The sequence below is a fragment of the Tympanuchus pallidicinctus genome, unplaced genomic scaffold, assembly GCF_026119805.1.
Source record: "Tympanuchus pallidicinctus isolate F22 unplaced genomic scaffold, pur_lepc_1.0 scaffold3, whole genome shotgun sequence".
NCBI lineage: Eukaryota > Metazoa > Chordata > Aves > Galliformes > Phasianidae > Tympanuchus > Tympanuchus pallidicinctus.
Window position 1 is genome coordinate 95279058 of NW_026294747.1, and position 20831 is coordinate 95299888.

At 46.5% G+C, this 20831-nt stretch overlaps 2 protein-coding genes across 8 annotated transcripts; one reads left to right on the forward strand and one right to left on the reverse strand.

Annotated features, from left to right (window-relative positions):
- Window positions 1–2021: 2021 nt before the first annotated feature.
- Window positions 2022–10685, reverse strand: NKIRAS1 (NFKB inhibitor interacting Ras like 1). 5 transcript variants are annotated; one of them, XM_052692265.1, is made up of 5 exons: window positions 10624–10685; window positions 9798–10005; window positions 5279–5395; window positions 4673–4914; window positions 2022–2385 (listed from the first exon to the last, which is right to left on the reverse strand). In XM_052692265.1, the coding sequence occupies exons 2-5, from the start codon at window positions 9889–9891 to the stop codon at window positions 2146–2148; spliced, it is 693 nt and encodes a 230-aa protein (XP_052548225.1). In that variant the 5' UTR covers window positions 9892–10005; window positions 10624–10685; the 3' UTR covers window positions 2022–2145. The 5 variants fall into 5 exon arrangements, with proteins under 5 accessions (XP_052548225.1, XP_052548224.1, XP_052548226.1 ...); XM_052692264.1 differs by having other exon boundaries at window positions 9798–10015; window positions 10624–10684; XM_052692266.1 differs by having other exon boundaries at window positions 9798–9991; window positions 10624–10683.
- Window positions 10686–10773: 88 nt separating this feature from the next.
- On the forward strand, window positions 10774–15575 carry RPL15 (ribosomal protein L15). 3 transcript variants are annotated; one of them, XM_052692277.1, is made up of 4 exons: window positions 10774–10867; window positions 11970–12154; window positions 13157–13293; window positions 15219–15575. In XM_052692277.1, exons 2-4 carry the CDS (start codon window positions 11983–11985, stop codon window positions 15522–15524), a joined length of 615 nt encoding a protein of 204 aa, XP_052548237.1. In that variant the 5' UTR covers window positions 10774–10867; window positions 11970–11982; the 3' UTR covers window positions 15525–15575. The 3 variants fall into 3 exon arrangements, with proteins under 3 accessions (XP_052548237.1, XP_052548238.1, XP_052548239.1); XM_052692278.1 differs by having other exon boundaries at window positions 11973–12154; XM_052692279.1 differs by having other exon boundaries at window positions 10840–10861; window positions 11973–12154.
- Window positions 15576–20831: the final 5256 nt, after the last annotated feature.

Consider the following 20831-nt stretch of genomic DNA (forward strand, 5'->3'; position numbering starts at 1 on the left):
AGCAGAACTGGTCAGGAGCTGGTCATCTCCATTCCTTCCATCTCCACAATTTAAGCTAATTCCGACTGGTTTCACTTGTTGGCCCACACTCCCTTTGCTCAGGGATCAGCCTTGGTAACAGTGTGCAGTTAGCAGAGGTGTTCTGTATTTTGACTGATACATAGCTGAATTAAGTCCTTCCCTGGTAAAAGGTTCTGCAGAGCTGAAGAGCAGGACGTATCCAATTCCTCAATGAAAAGCTGCAGCAAATAGGTAAACCACAGCTGCTCTGAACCACCTCGCTTCCCAAGTGCACAGGCAGATTCTGTGCATGCAGTCTTCTGGGTGGGGAGAACCATGAGTACACGTGTATTGTAGGAAATGAGTGAGGAGGGAGTGTTGTTCTGCAGCATCGCTGGGGATGATGACTATTAGTGGCCAGGCTGGGGGAGGTCGTGCTGTAGTGCTTACTCAGCTGCAGTGTTGCAATGGAGGCAATTGTATGTTTCTAGCAGGGCATTACAGGGGCTTGCTCATTCATAATTGCTCTCTTATCTGACTTGGTGGCCACGGCAATCCAAACTGTATTGAGCAAAGCACATAAACAGTTTCGTCTAACTTCATTATGAAAGTAGGAATACTTGCTTAATTTTCAGTGGATTGTACTGTTGCTCTGGCATTAGCAATGCTGACAGTTTATTTGCCAGGATTCAGGAAGAGCAATGCTGTAAGCACACAGCCTAATTGTGATCATTAAGCACACTATTTAGCAGTTATAATATGAAGTGCAAATATTGCTCATGGTTTTGCTGACTCACAATGAAATTCTCAATATTTGCTCAAAGCAACAATCTCATGGTAAATTAAAGAACTGGGTACTTCAGTTTGCTCTCTTTCCCTGCTCCTGCCTTCAAATTCAAAGAAAAGCTGCTATCAGTGTATTAAGGTTTTAGAGGCCAAAAGCTGGCCCCTCACTTTGGGAACAGCCACTCCATTGTCTCTTTATAATCAGTTTTATTTGGTGTGCTAACAGACTGACCTGGAACAGGTTTACCAATGCAGAGCGTCAAATCCAGCACATAAAGCTGTGCTCCTGCTGCTGTACAATGTACAGCACTTTAAGACCGAGGCCATTTATACAGGGATTTCTGTGCATTTGCTGTGAGGTTGTTCCCAACAGGCAGCAACCTTCACTCCTCAGCCCCTCTCACCAAGCAGTGCAGCACTTTGTACTGGCTGTACTCCAGCCTGCAGCCTTGTTCAGGCTGTGGGTTGCTGTGGCTTCACTCTCTAGCTGGGCAGGAAACTTTCACAAGGCACTGAGCAGAGCCTGGTGAGGTACCTCCTGCTTACCAAGTTGTTCCATACCATTTCTGAACAAAATTAGCACCTATGTCAGTGTGACTGATTTGCACTGGACATGTTGGAACAAAACTTCATACTGCTATGTTGTCCATCAGGTCACAGTTAAATTAATGAGTGCTGTGAGAGCTTTTCTGGTTTGTACAAATAAATTCCTGAGCTGAAGGCACTACTTGCCAGACTTTGCTGACAAGCTTCATGTTAGGGTAGATCTGATCTAGGATCTCCCACGAGACATTGTTTCCCTCTTCACTTATTTTCAGACACTAACAGAGCTCTGGCATGTAAATCTGTTTGCATTTACTCCTCATGCCCCAACACTTCTGCAACAGCACCCTGACCCCGAGCCCCCTGCAGTATCCAAAACCCTGTGGCCAAGGGGCTCCCTGCTTAAGGTCAAAGGACTGCTGCTGTTTCAGACATATTCTCTCTCCACATTTATATCTTCACTACAGGTAGCTCTGTGTGTGAACAAGTGCCATAGATCTGAAGGATAGTTTCCCTCTCTGGGTACCCAGGGACAGTCTAAGCCCCTGCAGAAGAGGTAAGCCCATGCCTTTTCCCACCCTCTTCTCCCCTCCTCAGCCTTATTGCAAGGTAACTGCCAGCATTAAGTGCTTTTTAAGGCTTCACCACCAGTGACTTTTTCAAGCCAAGTCCACAAGAAGGAAAAATACCTCTTAGCCATAAGCTTGCTGATTTATTGCTGAATGAGATTATTGCTTTAAGTGAAACCGCGTGAAGCAAAAGGCATAGAAAGGATTTAGGCTGCACCTGGCTACGGCAGACAGCATTAAAGGGAGCTTAGTTATCGCAGTTATTCCCTTTGCTCTTCCTTCCAGGCAAGGGAAATGTTGATTTGTTCTGGGACTGGGAGAGTTTGCTCGCTAGGAAAGTGAATGGCTCAAGCAGTGTTTTCCGATCTGTCACAGTCACTTCCCACAGTCTCACTTTCTCAGCCCTTGCCCATTGCTGCGCTGCTTCTGTTTCCACTTGTCGTTGCTCCAGGAGGTCCGTTTTATTTCCCAGTATGATAACTGTTACCTACAAATGAAACGAACGGGTGAGCTTTGTGCAAAGAGCATCCACTGTTCACAGTGCCTGTAAACAAACAGCAGACATCAGTAACACAATTCAGGCCTGTTCTTTAGCTCAGCACTGGCTCAAATTGCATACGATTTGGAAGGGTAGGGTCTGGGGTTCAAACCTGCCTTGTCTAGTTGCGGCCTGGGAGCTGCTTTAATCATAAGATATGCAAGACTTAGCCCACAGGCTGCTTAAAGGGAAGCCATACCCAAAAGAGCAGAAGTTAAACAGTCCTATTCTCCATTTACTTTGCGATTGAGCTGCCCTAAAGAAGTAAGAAGTAAGTAACTTTAGAGTTACTCAAGTAAGTAAGTACTTAGCTAAGTAAGAAGTAAGTAACCCTAGAGAGTGGCATTTGAGTCAGTCAGAGCTGTGGGTGCTTGAGAAATGGTTTATGGCAGCACGGAAGGCGTGGATACAAGGGTTTTGCCCAGCCTGTTTGCATCCCAGGCAGCAGGTGTAGACAGGCCTGGGGGCTGCCTGCTGCCTCTCCTTCAGCCAGCACTGAATGTAGTCCCTTAAAGCTACCGTTCCTGCTTGATTTAACTTAACCACTTTCTAAAAATGTTTTAACAGCATCAGCCAATGGGGGAAATCATGCCTGTATTTATAGTGCAAGGTCCTTACTTGAACTCTGCTCTCATCTCTGCACTGCATGGTGGTTTGACAAATCTAAAATAATGAAGTCCTCGCCCCACAACTGGGCTTTTGGCCATGGCAACACCCACTAGCCCTTTCCTGCTCATCAGGCTGCCCCTGGGATGTCTCCTGTTTCTCTCTAGCTAGAGATGTATGTCCTGTTCTTGCGAGCTCTGAGGCTCCCTTTCCTTTCTACAGCAGCCCATGCTGTTTGAGTAGGCGTTCACCCCTTTGTAAGAAGCTATCATTTTCCAGTACTTTTACCAACGGAATTTTGCCTATGGTCAAACTCTGCCAGCATAAGAGAAGACAATCTCCATTCAGTACAAAAATAGGCCACGCTTTGAGGAGCATGCTGAGGAGAGGCAGGAGGCTGCCACCTGTGCTTTACAGCTCTGGCTGCGTGGTACAGGGCTGGCTGCTTGGCGGGGCAAAGGCTTGCCAGCTCAGAGGCACCACAGATGGAGATGCATCCTGAATCTGGTTATGGCTGCAGAGACTTAAAGGCTGCTGGTGCTTTTTTAAGGACTCTTGATCTCACCTTCAGAGACTATTTTGTACGCAGTAGAAATCAGAGGAATAAAACTGATTTATCCAGCCTGCTGTGGGCACCACTATTTTTCAATTGCGTCACCCTCAAGAAACACAGTGTCTGGGTGAATGTCCTGCTTGTCACATGTTGGCTGTGGCCAACTGCCATACTCCTGACATCTGTACCCTGACAGCATGCAGCTCATGCCAGCCAACATACCTCTCTGCCTCCATTTTTGCCATCAAGCTCTGAGCCTGCCTTCCTGCAGTACTTCTGCAAATACTGCCCAAGTTACTCTTTGGAAAGTCTCTCCCTGCCATTACCCAATTAATTCTTCATGCACTTTTCTTTTTCTAAACAGCATAAAATAGACATTTGGAGAGCTGTAGGCTAAAGACATTTAGCAGGGAAAGCTACTGGAGAACACAAAGATACTGTAAGAAAAGCCATAATGCTAATGCCACATGCAAGTTATATTTGTTTAGCTAAGCTGGAACACTGTCAGCTGAAAACACTAGCTGCTTTCTAAGGGAAAATAGAGCAGTCATTTCACACAATTGAATTGATTCAATATGGTTGTTAAGTTACATTAAAGCTGCTTTGCCAATTGACTAATGTCTGGGAGACCCACTGTCAGTTACACTAGTTTGTAAGCCATCAAGTATGTGAATACAAAACAAACAAAAATAATGTTCTTCGTTACATTATTCTGTGCACTTGACTTCCCGTGTGCAATACCTAAGAAAAAAAAATAACATAAGAACTGCACTGCTGTAGACCATATGGTTTATTACTCATAAGTGTCCAAACTGATGCATTCAGCTAACTGGATTTTAGCTGTGGTAGAGGAAGTAAGAAAAAAAAAACACCACTTTACTTGTTTGAGCTGCACAGCATGTGAATGAGGCTTCCCCATCAGGAGAAAGCTCCCTTTGGCTGGATTGCCCAAGGCTGTGGGTACACTTGTTTTCCTTTCTATGCAAGTTTTACAGAGCCCAACCTTATGCTTTGTAACATTAACTTCCTATCACTGATATGCCAATAAGCCAAGCAGCTAGGGCACCATGCATTTACCTCCTTTTTGTCTCTGAAGATATCAATCTCTTTTTTGAGCTGTTCAACTCTCTGGAAGGCTTCGAGGCTGGTGATGGCATACACGAGGATGAAGCCATCAGCAACAGAGAAGTAGTGCTTGGGCAGCTCTACGCCCTCCTGCAGACCCCTGGTGTCATACAGCCGCAGCTGCTCCTTCACCCCTCGGTCCGTCTCCACCGATGCCAAGTACACATCTTCCATTGTGGCACCCTCTTCTAAACCTGTCTTAAAACAAGCAGGAAGGGTCAGCTGGTGTAAGTACAGCACCACCATAATAAATGCTTGTGGTGCGGCAGAACTTTACCCTGCAATAGCTTTCAGCTCATATTTTTCCAAGGTGATCTGACCTGGATTCAACCTCAATTGTCATGCAAGGGTTGTATCCATAGATCACCAGCTCTTTACAGTAGTGACACTATATAAATACAACCATCTAATATACGAGCCTGTAAAATTAATCTATACGACATGTAAGCACAGGATGTGATAAGATATATGGCTCTTCCCTCAGGTTTCCCAAACTCCAACCACCCAGTGTACCAGCTCTCTGCCAAACACGCTGCAAACGGGCCTGCCCAAACATACCCTTAGGGAAAAAGAGCCAAGGAACACCAGAGAGGCAAGTACTGACATCTTGAGCCTGCTTCTCAGCTTCATGCTGGGCTGGATTGTACTGCAGAAGCAGGAGCCATAGGAACAGTTCTGGAAATGAACATGCATTGGTACAACTAACCAACAAGTGAAACCAAGCCCAACAGGGGAGAGGATGTTTGCATGCAAGCAAAGTTGCATGCTATATTTACCCAAACGCACAGTGAGCTTTTTCCATCCCTTAGGGATTTAACATGACTCAGATTTGCTAATAGGAGCGAGCTCATTTACTGCAGGGTAAGAGCATGCACAAGGTATCAAGCTCCCATATATATCATGTGCTCCATGGTAACTATCTGCATACCAGCTCTCCTTCCTTCCCCTTCCCATGGTAAATGGGAGGTAATATGAGGTACCTTGCTCTGAATTAATTAAACCTTACTTTCCAAGCCAGACCCTGAAAACACATGGATCTCCTTAGCTTCATGATCACCCTGGGTGCACGTCCATATGGCTGCAGGTCCCAACAAACTGCATACTGCAGCTGGGCTACTTTCAGGGTTAGTTTGAAGAATTCTCATAAACCTCTGCATGTTTCTGCCTCCACTGCATTCCTATGCACAGGGACTGTTCCCTGGTGCAGGGCTACAGTAACGAGTACCGCATTGTTCCCTTTGTCTGCCAAAAAGGGACCACATTAGTGCATTGTTTAAGAAAACACGAGGGATTATCTGGCCTGTGAAAATAAGGATTTTGCTATATTCAGTGACAGTATTCAAAATACTTCGCATTGACAAACAAGCTAAAGAATTCCACCCACGCGCATGGTTTCCCATGATATATGCAGCATTCCCGAGCAGGAAAGTGGCACAAGCTGTTCTCTTTGCCCCTCTTTGTGCAGCCTGCATAGATCAAAACTCATTTTAGTTTGCAACCAATTAATTTATTTTGCTTCCAAATATAGCCATGCTAGCATGAGCACAACTAAGAGCAGAGCAAAACAAAGGTTAATAAAAACAGAAAGAGTGAACACACTCTGTGCAAGCTGGAGAATGTGTTACAAGGGCATTTTTAAAGACAAAAGTAGGTCTTCTGGATATAGCACTATTTTGTCTTGCTCTGCTTCATCTCATTGTACAGACAGGTCAAGGAAGAATCCAGCATCAGTAAATATCGTTTTGGCAAGAAGGAATGAACCATAAGTACCTGCATTTTCTTTTTAGAAAGCCATGAATAATGTTGGGCAGGTTTTTATCACCTAAATGCTGCACTGTAATTTAACAGTCTTTAATATATCTGCATTCTCCTGTGACAGTCTCTTCCTAATGGCATTAAAAGTAGCAGTGGAAATTATGTCTTTTAACATCCTCCTTGAAAATGAAGAGGAAAAATTAAGATCTGTGAGGCAAGTCAGCAGAACAGAGCAACAAATTTTGATGTTAAATGGCAGAGTGGGGGATGGGACACTTTGGAAGGACCTGGAATTTGTGCATCAGGATCAGTTTCCAGAGGTGAAATTTCACCTGCACACGCAGGGGGAGGAAGCACTGCAAGTAGGTTACTCAACAAACAGTTTTCAGTCATACCCGTGTCACTGTTCTAGGCTTTACTTCTAAAGCCCAGACTGTGTGTTAGCCAAATGCTGCTGACACTGCTATCCGGTTAGCACATCCCATCCCAACACTTTCCTGACCTCCATTCAGACATGTGCTGGGCAAGCTGTTGTACAAGCAGCAGAACCGATGAGGGAAGCCCAGTGCCTGGCACCACCACCTCCCCTGCCACGTTGCTGACTTCACGGGTGTCCCCCGCTGTCCTGCTCCTCTGCCAGGGGCGAAGGCAGCTCCACCAGACCTGCTGCTCACAGGCTGCCACAGCACGGGTGGCTTTGCTCTCACTCCTGCCACCGTTTTCCTAACCTACAGGAACAGATTTGGAAGTATCCACTGTTGTGATGCAGATGAATGGACAGATGGAACCAGCTTTCAGGTTTGGAAGCCACAGGGGAAAGGGGAGCTAGCATTACAGCAATCAATGTCATGGTTTCTTTGGAAACCAGGCTAAAGATGAGGAAATACACGACTCAGAGAAGAGCTGGACCGACAGGAGCTGACATGTCTGGATTTAGCTGCTAGTTAGGTGCTGGTCCCATCAACCAGAGCTATGAGTGTGACCTTCTGTTACATAAGCTTGGCTTCATTTTCATGCACTTCTAAAAACCAAAGCTAACTCCAGTTCTATTTATTTAAGAAACAAAGGTCTGTGAATGCTTCATTCCGCTTATGAGTCCCAAACCTTTGAGCTGTGAAAGTCTTTCAGCTAAAACCCCAGGTCCCCCAGGTTGAGACCTGACAAGGCAAATTCTCTGACTGTGGGTTCTAGCGAGTTTTCATTCATACACACAGTTTTCATTCCCAGCTAGCTAGATGACTTGAAGCAGCTGGTCATAAGCAACCTGCCCATACAGCTATTTGTGCAGTCAGGAGGCAGAGATAAGGAAAACAGTGTTTTCTATTGGAAGAGTTCTCATCTCCTTCCCTTTAGCTGATCAGCTTCCCACAGGTTGAGGTACCAGAGGCATTCCCAAGGCAGGATACTACTTTCTAAGCCCTCACTGTGCAGAGGCGCTACTGAAGGAAAAGCACTTTCCTTCTTTGCAGACACACTGTGTGCCTGAACTGTGCCAGTAACTTCCCTTGGGGCACACAGTGGCGGCTACTACTGATGTTAGGTGGGAGCAGCTTCCTTTGCCAGCCAAGGACTCGCCTCATCCTTTTCCTGATATCCAACCTGCCCCTCCCTGACACAGCTCCATGCCATTCTCTCAGGCCCTGTCCCTGTTACAGAGAGCAGAACTCAGCTCTGCTCCTCCACTCCCTCTGAGAAGCTGCAGCTGCCATGTGGCCTCCTCTCAGCTCCTCTGCTCTGGGCTGAGCAAATCCAGGGAGCTCAGCCACTCCTCAAACATCTCGTCTTCCTGACCCTTCCCCATCTCTGCAGCCCTGCTCTGGACACTCACTAACAATTTAACGTCGTTTGCAGGAGGGCTAGCTGCTGACCATGAAGGGACTTCATCCATGACAAGCCAGGGAGCAAACCAAAAGAGCAAATTTTCCTAGGAAAAACCCTGCAGTGCTGCTGGGCCTTCAGCAGCATTCTCAACTCACAGCCAGGAGCAGGGGCTCAAAGCCAAGGCTCAGTATAGCAGCGTGAAGCCTCGGAGGACACTAATCACTTCCTGCAGCAGCTGTGCCACCACTCCTTTGTGAAGGCAAGCCAGCAGCAGGCTCACTGGCACTGACAGGCTTGTGGCTCGCTATTAACCCTGGAAAGCAATGACAGAAAGAAAGCAAACCTCCTGGGAGAGGAGGGGAAGGTCTGTGCCGCTCGGTGCTAAGCCAGGCAGAGCATCAGGGAGTGACTGGGGACACGCACGCGGCTTTCCCGTTATGTCAGTGAGCATCTTGCCATTACGCAATGCCACCACAGCCACGCTCAGGAGCAGCCAGAAATAGCTCCTGGGGCTCAGCACAGGGAGCAGCGGAAGGAAGCAGGGATAGCACAGCACTGAGGGTCACCTGGCAGGGCAGGTGAGGGACGGGCCAAGGGAAAATTCACAGCCTGCAGGCATTGGAGCTCGTGCTGAGAGCTACAGGGGGCTGTGCAGGATGCTGGTAGGATGCTGGAAGCAGGTGTTGCTGCAACATTAGGGGAAATCCTCCTTTGAAACAAGGGTATTTGCATAGAGCTCAGCATCATGATTTGCAAGCAAATTCCTCTCATCAATGCATTTTAGAGGCACAGTGCCTGCCAAGCAGCCAGCTAGAAATCCTAATATTTATCCAACATCTCACCCCAGCACTGAATGTACCAGCCTACAAAACAGACACTGGATGCCCTCTGTCAAAGCTCTGAGATCCCCCCCCTGCAGACACCATTTGCTGCCCTTCATCTGATACCTGGGCGGGTGGTTCCATGCTCCTCCTGCACAGCCCTTGGAGCCCAGAGAAGGACCTAAAGCAGAGCTGCTTTCTTTTCCAGCACTTTGATTAACCATGAGCCAAAACCAAACCAAGGAAAGTTCTAAGAAGGCATGACAGAAGTCTAAGCAGTCTCCCCATTTATAATATCATATCTATTTACCTTTCAGGCATCAAAAGCATCTATGGTTCTATGATTCTGATCTTTCAGGGAACAACATATTTCTTGTTTGCATACTCCTCATGTAAATGGGCAGTGAGCAAAGCATCTGTTTTTGTATTTGTTTCTTTTTAAGCACTCCTGTAGTTTGGAACCAGGAACACCACAGAAGGGCTCTTCCAAACCACTTCTGGAAGGTGTTAGTGCCCACGAGTCCCAGAGAAGGCCCTGAGATGAGCCCAGATGAGCCCAGGCCATGCTCTTGTCCTCCCTCTGCACAGTGAGTGTCCCTGAGTCACCACCTTTGTGTCCTCACACAACGTTCTGCCCAAGGAAACGATCCACACACACACAAAAGACAAAACCACCTCACCGACAGTGTGCTTTCCATAGAGAAGCTGCTCCAAAATCGCAGTTTTCCCCACAGACGCCATTCCGCAGACCACCACCTTGTAGCCCTTCCCCATCGTCCCCAGGCCGGCGGGTGGCGAGCGCTGTCCAAATGCAGCCGTGCGACGGGGCCGGCAGCGGCAGGGACACGAGCGGGACACGCACGGCACTTCTGGCCTGCACAGACAGAACTGGGAGGCACTGCGGTCAGAGGCACAGGGCAGCGCTGAGGCTTCGGGGTCTGTGTGAGGCTGTGAGCGGGGCTGATCGCAGCGGGCAGCCTGCAGAAGCCGGTGGGCTCTTGCCGCGCCAATGTGACACAGTGTGACACTGGGAATTGACGGGCACAGGCCCTGCTGGGCACACATTTACGGTCGCAAGGGGCTGGCTGTGGGCAGGGAAGGCCCAGCTCTCGCTACGCTCCTCAGTGAGCCCCGAGTCCACTCAGGAACGCTGCCGCCCCGGGACGGGGACAGCAGAGCCCGCAGCACGAGGCACAGCGCTGCTCCGCAGCAGGCTCGGTGCAGACGCACGCAGCGGAAGGCCAGCGGCTCGGGACAGGGACTGAGGTGCCGACAAGATTTTCCCTTAGGAATTTTTATTTTAGGATTCGTCATTTTTATTTTTAGGAACCCTCACGCCTTCCTTTTAGGATTTATTTTTAACCGCTTTTGTACGGCCCAAACCGGCGGGTTCGGGGCTCTCACGGGGTGCTCCAGGCGCTGCCCGTGCCCCGACCTCCTGCCCCAAGCCGTGCCCGCCGCGCGCCCCCGGCCCCGACCGCCCCCCGCCCCCGCGCGACCGCGCACCTGGGCTCAGCGTCCCACGCCGCCCCATTGAGCCGCCCCGGGACACGCCCCCTGCAGCTGATTGGCTGTCGCGGGCCCGCGGAGGGGCGGGGCCGCCGGGCGGCGGAGGCGAGCGGCTGCGCTCCCCCTACGGGACTACGTTACCCGTGAGGCGCCGGGGCCGCTGCCGGAAGCGCGGTGCCGCCGCAAGGGGGTGTGGGAGGGGGGCCTCTTTCTTTCCGGCGTCGGGCGCCATCAGGTCCGGGTACGTCCGTGCTCGGCTGGCCTTCCATCCGCTCCCATCCCCGTTCCCTGCCGGCCGCTCGCCTGCCTCGCTGCCGGCCCTGCGCGGTGCGGCTCTGGCGGGGTGGGATGTGGCCGCTTCGGCGGGCGGGCGAGCGGCAGAGCCCGGCGAGATGGTGCGGGGCCCGTGGGCCGCGCCTCGCCGTGCGGCTTGATCGCAGGCTGAGGGCCGGGAGCGGCCGGGCGGGAGGGGCTGCGAGGGTGGACGGCCGCGTGCCTGGGTTAGGCGCCTGGCGTGCGGTGTTGCGATGGTCGTGCCGTGATGCGGACCTGATATGGGGTGGGGGGAGGTCGGCTGCGGCTGGGCTGATTCACAGAAAAGAGCGTGGGGTGCTTTTCGCACGGGGAACTTTTTGTTTGATTGCTTTTAATTGTGTTTGGAGTGGTGGCATGATGGTGTTGACTTACATCTGCTGGAATCTGAGCTCTCCAGGTGTGTGAGAGTTAAGCAGGTCCTAGAGGTGCTTAAACCATGTTTATAGTAAAAACTAGGCCACTCACAGTCACATACCTCTTTAAAGAGCAACTTTTAAAGCGAGTCAGGTGCTAACTCTCCGTTTTAATAATGTTTGCAAATCATGAAACAGTAGCTCCATGGATGAGGAGTGCTAGAGAACAACTTATGCATTCTTCACAAACGTTAAGAAAATGAAATAGGAGATTTTTCACTTAGAGTGGTGAGGCCCTGGCACAGCTGTGGATGCCTCATCCTTGGAGGTGTTTGAGGCCAGGTTGCATGGAGCTCTCTGCAGCCTGAACTGGTGGCTGGCAGCCCTGCCCACAGCAGTGAGGTTGGAACTGGGTGGGCTTCAGGGTTCCTTCTGACCCAAAGTGTTCTGTGGAATGGATGATAATTGCTGTCAGTGTTAACGGCTGTGTGTCTCATGCTAAATGTAGGCTGCTAAATGTGAGCCATATTACCAAGTGCACCAGTGATTCAAAAAAGCATGAAAGCATGTTAGGTACCTTTGATCTTGTATGTATGGTTTAGTGCAGTATCTTTCTATTGGAAGCTGTGCAGTTCTGGAGCCAGATTTGCTGCCTTCACTGATCTCTTTTCTCAGCAGGTAACCAAACATGGGTGCCTACAAGTACATCCAGGAGCTATGGAGGAAAAAGCAGTCAGATGTGATGCGTTTCCTCCTTCGCGTGCGCTGCTGGCAGTACCGCCAGCTGTCTGCTTTGCATCGCGCTCCCCGGCCAACCAGGCCAGACAAAGCTCGCAGGCTGGGATATAAGGCCAAGCAAGGTAATGAGACAAGGAGGTGAAGAATGCCTGGTGATGCAGTGACCATGGTTTTGTCAACTTGCTTCCTTCTGTGACTGGTAGTAGAATGACAAAGTGAGAAACTTGAATGTCCTGGAAAAGCCTGAAGTGTCCTGAATTAAATAAACTTACAAGTATGTTCAGTTCGTAGCAGTGCCCACAGCCCAAAACTGTATTTCGTGTAATCTGAGTTAATGTCCCCTGCGAGCAATTGGGCAGATGAAGATTGAGTGCATTCAGGCTGTAATTCTCCTTGTGCTGCCTTATGGTAGCACTGACCAGTGTTTTTAGTAGGTAGGTTTGGAGCAAGGAGGTTTCTTCCTCAGGACAGACTTTTTCTCAAGTTACTTGATATCTGTCTGTACTTGAGTGAGGATAAAGTTACTTAATTTCTATGATCAGTAAGAAACAGTTACTGATCAGAAAAACAAACTAACTGAGGGAAAGTGGACATCTGTCTGTAACTTGAGGAAATCCTTGAAGCAAGTCACCATGTTTGTTCTCTGTCATGATGTGAAAGTAAAGAGTATAAACTTCTGTTCCTATTTGTGAGGTTTGCTTCATTTCCTCATGTTTCAGTGGAGTTTATGGGTAACTTGTACTTCAGTGCTTTTTGAATGGTGCTTTTTCTGCATGGCCCTTTAGTTTTGGGGTTCTTTTATTGCCTTTTGGGGTGGGGGTGGATTTTTTGTGAGTTGTGGCACCGGTCTTCTTAGTTTATATGGAAATGCATAATGAAAAGGTGCTCTAAAGTCTGTTTCGGAACTGAAGAAGTCCCAACAGCTGTACACCACTCTGTTCGCTTATAATGGAGGTAACACAAGTGCTCTGTGCTAGACTTAAGAGTTGTAGGTTTCAGTGGGGACAAGTGTAAAGACCTGCTTTATTGCAGCATTTCATGCAAAGCCTTTGGGGTTGGCAATGCAGTATGTGAATTGCCTTACCATAAGGTGTGCTTGTACACTAAATGGCCATTTCTTCTAGGTTATGTTATCTACCGTGTCCGTGTTCGTCGTGGTGGTCGGAAGCGCCCTGTCCCAAAAGGTGCAACCTATGGGAAGCCTGTGCATCACGGTGTCAACCAGCTCAAGTTCGCCCGCAGTCTTCAGTCTGTAGCAGAGGTGACTGTTTTGGTTATTGCTCAGATAATTGGGGTTGCACCTTGTCTATAAAAGTGGAAAAGGCTTAGTGACCAAATCAGTAACTGTTCTCTAATGTATTAGGTAAAAGATCTTGAGTATTGATGGCAGGAGAGCACCAGAGTGTCTTGAAAAGCTGTTTTGAGACAAAAGAGTGAAACCTATTCACACTCTGCATGTGGGGATGTGGAAAGAACCACTAAGGTGGTTTGTTGAAGTTTCTGGGATATGCTTCTTTCAGAAGCACGCTGCAATACTTGTAATGAAAGACATACAACTGACAAAGGCCTGAAAAACAAAGAGCTGGGTATGAGAAACTGAAATTCAAATATGCTGAACTGTGTGACTGCAGTCACTGCTAAATCCTGCCTTTATGTTCCCTACCGTGTTGTATGTATTAGCAGCTTTAGACAGTGGTCCTTTCACAAAACACAAGTAAATTCCTGCCTTAAAGACTGCAGCACCTGTTTGTATAGTAGGAGTGCTGTGCAGTGTACTTAGCTGTATCATACTCTGAAAACAGCATGCCAGAGGCATGTTGAAGTTAAAAGTATCTCTGGCTCATAAGCTTGAAGATTGGTAGTTTAAATAGTTAAACAATGCTGTTACCTGCTAAAATGCTGACAATTGAGACATTCCATCCAGGAGAACTTTGTTATATTTCTTAATGCTGCAGTTGTACTTCTCATGTATGGAAAAAAAAACAAGCTGCAAGACTTAGAGCAATACTGACTAGCACTCCCCAGAAGAGGCATTGTAAAGGCAGTGAGCAGTCTCCATTCTTGTACATCTTTAAGCAGATGACTTTTCCCAGAACCAAAAAAGCATTCCTATTTCAGCAGGAAGTTGTTTACAGGGTGGTTATGGTTTTGTTTCTTTGTTCCATTTACTTTTTATTTTTTAACAAAAGTGATGAGTTTAAATTTAAAAGCTTTGTTTTGAGTGCTCATGGTGCTCATATCAGACATTCGGGAATACCATATAACTGCTTGGTTCTGGTGACAGCTCATGAAAAGAGGTTGTTGGCCCTCTTATTTAGTCCAAAATGTTGTGAATCTGGCTTGTTTTCTCCTGGAAGGCTTCTGTTCTTCAGATAAAGATGTTCTAGAAATGCCAAACCTTGATTGTCACTGTCATCCCTGTCATCTAGAAGTTAGCTGAGGGTGATTGTTATTTTAATGTTTAGTATGTGTCACTGCCACGTGCAGAGAAATGGAAGACATGAAATATGCAAGAGGTTGTAAGCTGGTGGTGTTGGTGCACATCTGTAGTAATAGGTTTGAGGTAGAGGTTGGATGGATCTGTAGTGATGATGATAATGTCCTAGGGTGAAAAGGGGAGATCTTGACAGGAGAGGCAGATGGAGTTCTGTAACTCAACTTATTTTCTCTTTGCTTGAACAAGGACTGTTTCTTTCCAACTGCAGCCAAGGATAGGAAAGGCATATCGAAGGCTTGTTACATCAACTGTTCCTCTTTTTTCCTATCAATATGAGCTTCTGTCCTCCAGGCCTTTTTCCTCAGCAACTCTGGACATTCAGATTGATTGGTCTTTCACAGTTTTCAAAATTGTTTGGCGGCCCCAAGTGTGGCTTACAGGGCTCTTCTGCACGTGGAATAGTTCTTTATTTTGTCAACCAAATGCATTCCTCATTACATTCTTTAAAACCTGTCTCACCTAAGAATTCCAGCAGCCTTTGTCGAATACGGCATTTTTTTTTGAACATCACTTCTTCAGGTGTTTTTGTTGCCAGAGATTTGTGTGGTTCTTTTGAGGAGAGTGTTTTGCTCAGAGCAAATGAAAAATTCTAGAAAAAAACTAGGTTTGGGTTATTCGTATCCTTTCACACGAAGGCTGTCCCTGCTTCCATGGTTTTACAGCGTTTTGCGTTGATTTTTCTCCTCCAGGAGCGTGCTGGCCGGCACTGTGGGGCTCTGAGAGTCTTGAACTCCTATTGGGTGGGTGAAGATTCCACTTACAAGTTTTTCGAGGTGATCCTGATCGATCCCTTCCACAAGGCCATCCGCCGCAACCCCGACACGCAGTGGATCACCAGGCCCGTCCACAAGCACAGAGAGATGCGTGGGCTGACGTCAGCCGGGAGGAAGAGCCGCGGTCTGGGCAAGGGCCACAAATTCCATCACACCATTGGTGGCTCCCGTCGCGCTGCCTGGAGGAGGCGCAACACCCTGCAGCTGCACCGCTACCGCTAGTTCTTGTCAACACAGCAGTCTAATAAAGCTGACGTGCGTTGTTGAATTGAACCAGTGCTTCTGCTCCTTCTTGCTTTATGTGGAGAAGTGTGGAATTCTCCAGAGATTTGCTTGCTTTTATGTATTGAAAGGTTTTCTGAAAATGTAATTTGGTATTTGTGAGGATTCTAGACCCCAAACCAGGAACGTGATGGGTTTTGCTTTTGATAAGACTTTCAGTTAGGTGATAAGACTTTTCAGATAGGTGCAGTGTGAGTTGAAGTCCTCGTGGCTCGGTACACATCCCTGTTTTGGTGGCTTGAGTGTATTCTTCACTGTCCCTTGGTGGGTGTCACTGTGTCCTGTGTTAAAACTGAACGCCTGCTTTGATCGTGTGCAATGAGATGTAAACTGGGAGTGCTGGTTTATTTTTTATAGATGATTAAATACTAATGACAATTAGATTTTACTAGTTCTGTTTTGTTTTTGTTTTTTTCTTCATTGAAACCAGCTCTTGAGCCTCTTTATCTGCTAACATAGGCTAAACCAACAAAGCACTGAGTGAAAAGGAGCAGCTCATTCTGTTCATTGAGGCATGCAGTATTTTACTATTTACTGTGACAGCGGTATTAGTTCATTGGCATGGTATTCCAGGCCATTTTGTACTGGAGACAGTGTCTTAGTTCTGACTTGATATTAAAAACAGCATATTTTTCTTCAGCATTTTCTTCTGCATTTAGATTGCCTCTGCATGGGTATGTGATAGAAAGAATTGCATTTGGATTGCATTTAAACAATTGCATTTAAATAATGTATTTTAGACTGCCTTTGGGTAACGATGGGAGGCAGGGTTGATAGAAGACCTAATAGCTTGTATTTTGCCAGTTTCAAACTGGGTTGTGTGGAAAAGAATTAAAAATAATAATTTCATTTGAGAAATAAACTTACTCATTTGCTCTGTAAGTTCTTAACAGGAGGGCTATAATCTGAAGAGATTTCTTGGCAGTATGTTCTTCAATCCAGGAACAACTTGAGAGCAGTCCTTCCATCCTGTTTTCTTTGGCTGAAGCAGACAAAAAATTGTTATGCTAAGAAGTGCTATCTGCTCCTTGAGAGACAGAAGTTTGTTATTATTACTAATTTTGTTTTTTACTTTTCCTGTGATGAAGGAACTAATCAGCAAATTCAGCGAATGAGGTCTCCCCTGAGATAGTGGGACTGGTGCTTCCCCGTTTCTTAAGGTTTAAGGGCTGAAGTGCTCAGGTAACAGCTTTGGATTTAATGATACTCATCTAGTGCTTGTTAAGCTGTTCAATGGCCCTTGCAATGGATGGGGAAGACAGTGCCAGAGCTGTTGGCACTAATGCTGTTTCATTTGCTAGAGTTCAAAATTGCTAGTGTGTGCAAGGAAGGGGCATTATCTTCAGTTAAACTTGCCTTTTCCCTCGCAGTCCTGTAGCTTCTTCAGCTTCAAACTACAGGGGAAGATACCATTCCCTTCAGAGAGATCGTTGAAGTCTGCTGGTAAAGATGTATGTGAAAGGGCATAACATGTACCAGACAGGCTGAGTAATTTGAAACAGATGGTGGTATTTGCAGCAGGAGGTCAGGGTACGTACAGCTCATGTCAAGCCTCCAGGAGCTCGGGCTGCCTTAGCATCTTCTCACAATGGAAGTTTCTTAGCTCTGTTTAACTTAGCGTTTGGGGTTGGAAGGAGGGAGAATTGCAGCACAGCATTTGTGTGAAGAGGAAAGGTAAATGATCATCTGAATTAAAATATATTTTAAAAAGGCAAAACGTCAAGGAAAATCTTGTTTTGAGCGGTTGGCTGCTTTGGAATCCGGGCTTAGAGAGGTTATATGATTCCCGTCTTTCCTAACTGCTGATTTATTTTATTTGGAACCTGCTATGTAAGCTCAACAGAGTGCAAATCTCTGTTCTCCTCAGTTTCAGCTGAGGCTTAGCAGTTGTCCTAATGAGAGGCAGCCTCTTGAGTTCAACCCTCCTTAAAATTGAGGAGTCTGCTTGGAACACAGATACTGAGCTGCGGCTTGGTGGGGGTGGCAAGGGAAGATGAAGCTTCAGGAATTTCACTCAGACACCAAGGTATCCTATAATTGATTTCCAAACCATCTTCTCTGCTTGCTGGACTGCTTATTTCTTGCTCTGAACAGGCATGTTATAGACGTGATTAAAAGAGCTGTCTCCTTCCTAAGCAGGACAAAATGGGTATCACAGCTACACTGCATAGAAACGTGGCTGTATGCCAACAGCCTATTTCAGTGTGATGTCAGGTGCTGATGAAAATGGTCAACTGTAAGTCTTTACTAGACAATGGATCTCACATTTGTGCAGCCACGTGGATTAACTAATTAGCATTTGGTAGATGGTGAAGATCTGATCGTTTTTTTTCAGCTGCTGTTCCAAATTAATTGTGTCTTCCTAGGGGGCAGGATGCATTAAAACAGGTTGCATAATTTAGCATGTTCTCTAAGTAAGCAAGTAGTGAACTCCTTTCCGTGTGGCTCATAGAGGTGTGCTCATCACTTGGCAACACCAGCTAAGTTGAAAAGGGCAGATTGTACTAATCAACAGTGAGTGTAATTGTTTCTATACATTGTCTGCAGCTCTGGGAGTCTTTCAGCTCTGTGTGGCAGAAGGCCTGGTTGGCTCTGACGTGTCTCAAGGCACGGGTTGCTGGGCACTGCCTGCGTTAGGCACAGGTGCTGGCAGAAGGGCAGTCAGCTCCCTGCAGCAGCAGGTCCTTGAATGTCATCGCTGATGTTGTGTGGGTCTTAAAGTGAAGCAATTAGCAGCAGAGGAGAGTGTTTTCTGGGCTTGCTGTCTTATCTCTGTCCTTGAAATGCACTGGTTGTTCAGCAGTCTCAATCCAGTGACAAAAATGACTCTGTGTGAGCAGTCTTGTTTACCAGTGAATCAAAAAGCTGGACTGAAAATAAGGCCTGGTTCCTATTCTTACATACTCGCTCTCCAAGATGGCAAAAGCACCCTTTCTTGCTCTCAAATGTCTCTTTTCTTGGGTAGCATATAGAAGTATCGTTCTGAAAATGTCATACCAAAATACCTGGATTGCTGGGTATACTGCTTCAGCCACAAAAAAATAGGCAATTTGGGATTGAACTGGTCACTCTTTTCTGAGGCTTTCAAAAACAACCGGTGTTTTGATCCGGTCCTCTCCAAGTAATTGCTTGAAATCTATACACGTGTAGAAGGAAGGATGGAGAGCCCGTGGGCTGTTCTTATCTTCATATGTCAAGGCTCTGAATCAGCCCCCATTTAATAATTACACACAGAGTGTGTAGGTTGCAAAGCCTTGCTCCCTGAAGTTAAGAAGTGCTTGGGCCATATTGCTTGTGCAACATCTAATTTGACATCTCTCGTGCTCCAACATAATGCGCCAGAAGAGGCCTCTGGGGAAGCCAGGATGGGCACCCAGTTCTTCTTGTCACTGCCTGAAATTTGAAATTCTTTCCTTCAGTATTGAGCGATATTCAATGATATCATATAATTAAAGGCTCTTTTGTAATGAAGATGACGTCTAATCTCATCCAATGCCGTCACCTTCATCCTTCAGAGAAGTGCAGAACTGGTATCCTGGTGAACAGGGAGCTCAGTGGGAGTCAATGAGCAACTCAATACAGTCCATCTCTGTTAAGGTCAATGCTGATTTTGAATGCTCTCAAATCAAAGGTAGCGCCCTTGCGGCTTCCAGAGCTGCCTGCCTGGCACCAGGCTTCAGAAAATACTTAGTTAACACCCTGTTAACGAACTGACTCCTTGGGTCATGCACCCGGGTCGTTGCTATGGAATACTGCAGGGCACACCTATGGACCCCAGATGGCTCTCTCATGCAAGCTGAGATGTGCCCTTGGAAGAAGAAGAATAAAGATGAACGTGAACAAAAATAAAAAAGGAAGAGGTCAGGTCAGCTGGCCTGCTGGTGCTGCAGCATAAGGCAAAGCTGGCCAGGGTCAGTCCGCCAGCTCTGCCATTGCTACTCTGGCCGTGGCTGAGCAGGGCTCTGCCTCGTGGGCTGAAGCAGCTAGGCATGGTGCAATGCCTGCAGGCCAAACCTGGCCAGACCTTACTTTCCTCAGAGAAGCAGCTTAGTAGGTCCATGGTGTCAGTCTCACATGAACATGAAGCAGAAGGATGGTTCTCAGCTGCTGCTGAGAAACGCTCTGTGAAATGCATTCCTTGCAGTGGTCAAGCCCCCTGCTTTCCAGGCCTCATTGTGTCACAGCCAAAACAGCAGATGCAAATTGAGGCCATAATACGTTGTGTTGCATTCAGACACGTAATGAAAATGCATTGCCATCCCAGTAGAGCTCACGCACTAAGTGTAGGAAGTAGCTCATTAATCCAGTGTTCACTCATTCATTTATTCATACATTTTTCTTCCAGCATTGTTTTAATGTGACTAGCAAGCAATTATCTGAATCCTTTCCTTGTACGAGAACTGTGGCCGTTCAACTCATCCACAGTTACAAACCACCTGTCTCTCTCATGGTTTCATTGTTAGTCAGATGAGTTTAGATAGTGGGTTACACAATCTTTATAAACCACTGAGTAGATGATGTGTTTTGAACTTTATGTTTTCAGCTCATCCAGAGCTATATATAAAAGTGATGTCTTTGCTGTGTTGTTTGCAACTATTTGCACAGCAGTTCTGTCAATGTGTGGTCAAACAAAGTCATAGTAAGTCTTCTAAGTAAAATAGAAAATTTCATCCTATTTTCACACTGTTTACAATGTACTGCTGCAGTGTTCAATGGAGAACATTTCCTTATAGTCTTGGCAGAAGACACAAAAGAAGGTTTGGCTATGCAGTAAAATCCAAGGACAGAGATAAGCACATTAACAACTAGAAATTTAGGAAAAGAGATATAAATAAAAGGGACTTTTGATTTTCATCGATTCACACATTCATGATTTATTTAAAATATATTATTCAATCGATTCTATTTAATCTGGAAAATCTAGTTCCTAATCTTAATAGGTGGTTTATTAACCACCTGATTGTCCATTCTTAATAGAAATGGGCTGCAAAAAGGACACAAACTGATAATGAGATACCAAGTTTTTCAGGTTAAGTCCAGTGCTCTGTAGTGCGAAGTCGATAGCTGTGCTTTATCAGTGGTACGTATTTTAGGTTACACTTGCAGCTTTGGTTTTGTACCCATTTTTCCCCAGACAGCAATTTTAAAGCATTTACAACATTTTAAAGCAGTTACAACATATCTGTAGGAAACAAAAAATAAATTAAAAAAAAAGTAATGATTATTTTGACCGGTGCACTGGGAAAC

Bases quoted from the DNA above. Each gene is read 5' to 3' on its own strand.
- NKIRAS1 (XM_052692260.1), bottom strand. From the start codon at position 10,182: ATGTGTGCCCAGCAGGGCCTGTGCCCGTCAATTCCCAGTGTCACACTG. The intron at 4,915-5,278 runs GTATGTTTGGGC...GTTTTAAGACAG, and splicing joins TTGGCTCTTTTTCCCTAAGG to GTTTAGAAGAGGGTGCCACA. The intron at 2,386-4,672 runs GTAAATGCATGG...TTTCATTTGTAG, and splicing joins TCTTCAGAGACAAAAAGGAG to GTAACAGTTATCATACTGGG.
- RPL15 (XM_052692277.1), top strand. From the start codon at position 11,983: ATGGGTGCCTACAAGTACATCCAGGAGCTATGGAGGAAAAAGCAGTCA. The intron at 12,155-13,156 runs GTAATGAGACAA...CATTTCTTCTAG, and splicing joins GGGATATAAGGCCAAGCAAG to GTTATGTTATCTACCGTGTC. The intron at 13,294-15,218 runs GTGACTGTTTTG...TTTCTCCTCCAG, and splicing joins GTCTTCAGTCTGTAGCAGAG to GAGCGTGCTGGCCGGCACTG.